Source organism: Rattus norvegicus, chromosome 7 (assembly GCF_036323735.1).
Source record: "Rattus norvegicus strain BN/NHsdMcwi chromosome 7, GRCr8, whole genome shotgun sequence".
NCBI lineage: Eukaryota > Metazoa > Chordata > Mammalia > Rodentia > Muridae > Rattus > Rattus norvegicus.
The window spans coordinates 29,156,361-29,162,360 of record NC_086025.1 but is presented as its reverse complement, the minus strand read 5'-3'; the positions used below and the strand labels follow the sequence as shown (position 1 = coordinate 29,162,360).

Genomic DNA, 6,000 nt, shown 5'->3' with positions numbered 1-6,000 from the left:
CCTCCCTTCCTTTCCTTCTCCCACTCCTACCCCACTTCCCTCCCCCATGTCTTCCCCTCTTTCTTTTTTGAAACTGGGTTTCTCTGTATAACTGCCTGGAACTCATTCTGTAGACCAGGATGGCTTCAAACCCACATAGATCCCAATGCCTCCCGGGAGTGTTGGGATTAAAGACACGTACCACTACACCTCTTTTAAATCAGATGTTTAATCCATGGTTTTCCATGGCTCCCTCTTCTATATATCCTCTCTTAAACCAACATCCATGTTAACTGCCTTTATTAAGAGTGTTCTTGTGATAAAACTGTGACACCTTTTTGTGGGAACTGAGAGTAGCCAGCATTCGTCTCGAACTCCCCCGTCTTTTGTCTTCCCTTTCTCTATAGAATTGTTAATACTAATTTCCTACACTAGACTGTAATCTCCATCAGGCCAGAGACCTGCATATTGACTGATCTCTTGTCCCTTCAAGCTAAACCCAGCAGTGCACACCCACAGCCTAACTAGGTGCCTGGCACACAGTAGACAACAAACAAATGAGCGACAAAGGAGTAGTAGCTACAGGTTAGGAAAACTTCTTTGCACCACCCCGGCGTGGGCTGCCACCCAGCAAGCGCTGGTGGAGCGCCCGCGGCACCGCCTCTCCGTGACGTCATGTGAGGCGGGACTTCCGGCCGCCTAAGTTTAACAGTCCAGGCGGGAGCCGGAAGCGCAGCGAAAGAGCGGGTGGAGCCGGGCCCCCCTGTGGTCCCACGCTTGAGAGGTGAGGTTCCGCCTGACAGGGGGTCTCTGTGAGCAAGCACCGCAGCCCTAGGCGGGGGACCCCGAAGTCAGCGTCCTCCGTCCTGCGCTGGGCGGCTGCGGGCGCGCGCGGTGGTGAGTGGCCCGGGACGGGATAGGACCAGGTCGCGGGCCCGGGACCTACGGGCCGAGCTATCCCGGGCTGCTCGCTCACCCCGACACTCGGGTCTGACTCTCCTGCGTAGCGCAGCCGCCCTGGGCTAGGGGTGCGACCCCAGAGAACTCTTCTTTAGCAGAGTGTGCAGTTGGTCGCTGTCGCTCTTCTTTCACGGGATCGTCTCGGGGGACTGATGTCAGATCCCAGAAGCCAAGCGAGGGAACTGAGACGACTTTGTGAAGTCAGCATCACTGAAGCTGTGTGGGTCGCTTAACTCAGCTTTCGGGGGAACCTTGATCCACCCATTGCACCACACTGGGTTATGGTAGCAACATCTTGCAGTTGTGTTTACTGCTCTTAAGAGTTCGACTTTTCTACCCTGTGTTTTTCCGTGAGTCCGGGAACAAGAGGCATAGTGTACATGCTTCAGTCACCAAATAGAAACATTGTCTACAACTCAACAGGTGACTCTACACGTTTTTTAGCAGCACCTACTAGGGGCCGTTCTAACATGGAACCACCACACGACTGTATCCCAAAATATGAACAACAAATCATAGGAGTTTCTGGCTAAACGTTTTATCCTTTCCTTAAACTTTAGGTTTTTTTGTTTTTTGTTTTTCCCTCCTGAGAATCTATGGTACCTTTTTAGTTTGTCCTCTGGAACCCATTAGAGATATGTGTGGTGCATTGTTGATAATATAGGGGCGTGTCTGTGACCGCTGTTGGCCTGTAACATTGGTGGATAAATTCAGCCCCCATATGTCACCACATGGCATCAGTTCAGTATGCTGGAGCAACAGGAACATCCCATTTTAAAAGAAAGTAACCACTTTTTATTAGACTTCAAGTATCAATGAAACTGTTGACCTATAAAAATATATTTAAACACACAGACACACACACAGGAACATACATTAAAAAATAGTACATCTGCTTGCGCCTTGGCTTTATCCATTGATTTTATGTATATATAAAGATTGGTTGCAACTCACTTCATTCAAACTCGTTGTATACTAATTAGTTTTTTAGACATAGGCAATAGGATAAATTGTATTATCAACAGTTTAATTGGATAATACTATAGTACTTTTTTTTTTTTTTTTTTTTTTTGCTTGCTTGCTTGTTTGTTTTGTTTCTGAGACAGGATTTTTTTCTGTGTAGCCCCTGGCTGGCTGGAACCAGCTCCACAGACTGGGTTGGCCTCAAACTCACAGGTCCACCTGCCTCTTTCTGGGATTAAAGGCCTGCACCACCACCACTGCCAGTCTTATAATAACAGGCTCTTGTACCACCCCTCCAGGGTGTGGGAATATCTTTCTCTGCCTTCTTCTCTCCTGTGTATGTTTAAGTACTCTGTCCTCCACAGTACCTGCTGCCCTCCCTTCAGAGTTCTTGGAGCAGCCTCTCTGCTTTCTGTCTAGACTACTTTGGCTTTGGCATCACTCTTGTCAGATGTATGTGTTGGAACGTCACACTGCATAAAACTGAGGCCCCGGACCAAGACTTGGTATTAGGATATGCAGTGGCAGCTTCCTTTGTTGTTAATTTTAGAGTTTGGAAAACTTGGCACAACAGGATTCAGACTTCTAGGCAGGCTCATACATTAAAAAAAATACATGAGAACATCACTTAGTAGATTTCTCTGCGAAGTACTTAGTATGGGTCAGGAATATTTCATGAGGAGGCAGGCATCGTTATGGGAACAATGAAGACAACAGAAGTTCTGCTAATGAAATTGAATCGGGTAGCATATTGAATAAGAGTAGCACTGATAAAGGGCTGTTTTTGCCGCAGTCCCTGGGGAGCCCACCTTTTAGAAGCAGAGAGTTTTGAACTGAGGACCGAATGATTAGGAGATGGTTTGGGGGGGGGGGACGTAGGGGGTGGCTTTCCAGGTAGAGTAGGGCAGCAGGTGCAGAGACACTAAGACGAGGATGAGCTTGGCTTGGTTCATAGACATGAAGAAAGCCAGTGTCAGATCTGGCGGCCTCAGGCAAGAGAGGTAGGAGAGCCATGCAGGCATTCCTGTCCTGTAAGGCAGGCGGAGGAGGTTGGGTTTATGGAGGTTGCCGAGGGGATTCTAGGAAGGATGAGCTAAGCGTATGTGATTGGCTGTTGTTTAAATCATCTTATACTACTGTGCATGCTGTTTGACAGAAAAGGACAAGTAACACCCCTTGCCTTTAGATCAGGCACATTTCAGCTTTTAAAATTTGCTTTTCCCTAACTGCGTTTTAAATACGTTGTTCTAAACTTTTTATAGGCTCAGCCATGCAGGAAAACCTCAGATTTGCCTCATCAGGAGATGATGTTAAAATATGGGATGCTTCGTTTCTGACATTGGTGGATAAATTCAACCCCCACACGTCACCGCATGGAATCAGTTCAATCTGTTGGAGCAGCAATAGTATCCTTTAAAAAAAAAGTACTTTTTATTAGTTTTCAATGATCAGTGAAACTGTGTTGGCCCATAAAGATATTTGTGTAGCTACCTATGTTTTAAAAAAAAAAAGAAACTTGATAAAAACAGTATATATGCATGTACTGTAGTTTTCTCTGTTGATTTGCTTTAAAAAATTTTTTTAGTTGCAACCCACTTCAACCTCATTCAAACTTGCCGAATAGTATTGTCTTTAGGTACAGGCGGTAGAATTAGTTGTATTTGTCCACAGTTACTGAATCTGTGGAATTAGTTAGGTAAGAATAGCAGCGCACCTGGAAGACTTTACAGTGGCCTTTTTCATCGCCATTTGGATATTTCTTAATCTGATTGTGGAAATCAGTGAGCAGGACGGGGAGGAGGTTAAAAAGTCACTGTGTGTCATTCACATCTTACTAATGATTCCCTTGGGTTTGTCTCTTTGATCCGGGATGAAAACATCATGGTTTTGCAATAGACAAAATGGGTTGAGCTTTCCTGCCCTTTGCCTCTTGGTATACTCCCTGTGTTGGGGAGCTTCAGATGGGGAATGAGGGGAACATGAAAGTTAGGGTTTATCATACATCGTTGATATTTGGGGCGAGGGGGGGGTTCATCGTTGTGGGGGCTTTCCTAGGCATCATAGGATGCTAGGAAGTGTTCCTGGGCTCTACTGCCCAACCACTAAATGCCGTGCTCTTAGTTTTCTCGATGTGGAGATACTCTGACACTGGTATGCTAGAAATGAATCTTCTGTGAAACACACACTGTTTTGAAACAACCATCAAGTGTTAAGAATTGTCTGGTTTTTACCAGTATCAAAGTATTAATATTCCCCCCGATGAAAGGGAATCTGACAGGGCTTTAAAATATGACCGATTTATGAACAAACATATTAGGGTTTTTTAATCTCAAATGCCTGTTCTTACACATACATAACAAATGACAACTTTTCTTATTGAATTACATTTTCCCCTTGATCATTCCTCAGTTTTTGCATTAGAGCAGTAAAACCAATTACTTGGATGCTCTATTAATCAGACGGTGAAGGACTCCCCAGCCTGTCATGTGGAAACTATTTTAAGGAGAGTGGCAAGTGTCTGAAGCTGGTCCTCACTATTTTTAGGTTTTAATTGTGTTTACAGCTTCACTTTTTTTTTTTTTTTTTTCTGGGTCCCTTGAAGAAAAGAAAGAATTCTTAATAGGATGTGTTTTTTTTTTTCTGCCTAATTTTGTTTTGGGAATTGTTACCAGTAGCTGGCTGGTGTTGACGAGTACATTCCTTAATGGTTGGTGTGGCAATGAGGTAGTGCTGTGTGACTTTGAGAAGCTGTCTCATTTCTGTGCAGAGAGCCTCATGGTATCTGCACTCCCAATGAGGCTGTGGTTCAGACGTTACTGAGAAACAAGAGTTCCAGACACAGCAAGTCAGGGTCCCAGTGTATAAATTCCAAGAACAGCATCAGCATGTGCCAGGGAAGTTAGTTTTCTTTATTCTTTTGGTTTCCATACTTCTTATGCCTTCTAAAATTACAAGAAACTGGTTTCTCCTTTCTTAACTTTCTGAGGTTCTTTTTCTTCGGTAAACAGAAGAAGAAGCCAGTGGCTTCTCACTGTGACACTGTGTTGGGAGAGGTGATTTTATTTCCCCTAGAAATGTTGTGTGTAGATTGCTCTCCAGTTGATAGAGGAGCTCCACTCAACACTTGCCAGGGCCTGCTCAGTTCAGAGATAGGCAATACCTGGAATGCAAAAGCAAGCCTGTGGTTGCATTAGGCGACTAGCTCTGGATTTCGGCACTGTGCTGATTCACTTGATAGTCCACAAGCTGGCGAGACTTGGACTCTGTTCTTACGACATCGGTTCCTGTTGATTGGCTTAAGTGCTCCTTGGAGACGTCATTCTTAGGGTAGAAGATGGTACTGTATCCTTGACTCCAGTGGAGTTCAGACATCCTTCAAACTAGATAAACTGGTTTATCCTTTTAATAATATTTTGTCTGGGGATGTTGCTCCATTGGTTGAAGCTCGCCTAGCATGGGTGAAGCCCTAGGTTTGATTGTAAGCACGGTTTTAAGTTAGGTACAGTGGTACACACCTCTAATCTTAGCATTGGAAGTGGAAGCAGGAGGGTCAGAGTTTGAAGGTCGTTCTAGGATACAGAAGCTCCCAAGAATTTTTTCCAGTGCATGGTCATAAAATATCAGAATATTCCACACAATGTCAAAATAATAGAGTAAGGATTATCTAGATGCTTCCATTGTTTCCATGCACAGACTCTGCTTACTAAAAGTTGAAAGTTTAAAATCCTATGTTCTGGAGACAGGAAGATGGGTCAAAGGGTAAGGAAGCTCTTACCTGGACCCCATGAGCTGAAGTCCCTGAGCCCTGTTTGTTGGTGGAAGGAGAGAATGGCTTCTGTGAGTTGTCCTCTGACTTCCATATTTGAAGTGTGATGTGTGGGTGTGCGCACACACATACAAATAAAGGTTAAGCACTCTGATATTGTAACATGCTATGGCTTTCAAAACCGGACTCTTATTCTTGATTAAATTATTTAATCATTTTGGTTTGAGATACATTGTTTTGTATTTACTTATTGCTCATGTATAATTTATAGAGAGTAAAATAATTAAAAGTTTAGGTTGAGATTAACTTAAAATAGTTTACATTTGCATAAC

The 6,000-nt window shown here is 44.0% G+C and overlaps 1 protein-coding gene across 2 annotated transcripts in view; it reads left to right on the top strand.

Moving 5' to 3' along the window:
- The first annotated feature begins 726 nt into the window (after nucleotides 1–726).
- Nucleotides 727–6,000, top strand: part of Nedd1 (NEDD1 gamma-tubulin ring complex targeting factor) — a 41,435-nt gene continuing 36,161 nt past the window's right edge. Inside the window, exons 1-2 of one of the 2 annotated variants that reach the window (NM_001106779.2) lie at nucleotides 727–763; nucleotides 3,165–3,308. In NM_001106779.2, the coding sequence (NP_001100249.2) occupies nucleotides 3,173–3,308 (136 nt within the window). In that variant the 5' untranslated portion in view covers nucleotides 727–763; nucleotides 3,165–3,172. Of the gene's footprint in view, nucleotides 877–3,164; nucleotides 3,309–6,000 lie in introns of both variants that reach the window. The other variant, XM_039078693.2, reaches the window with a different exon arrangement.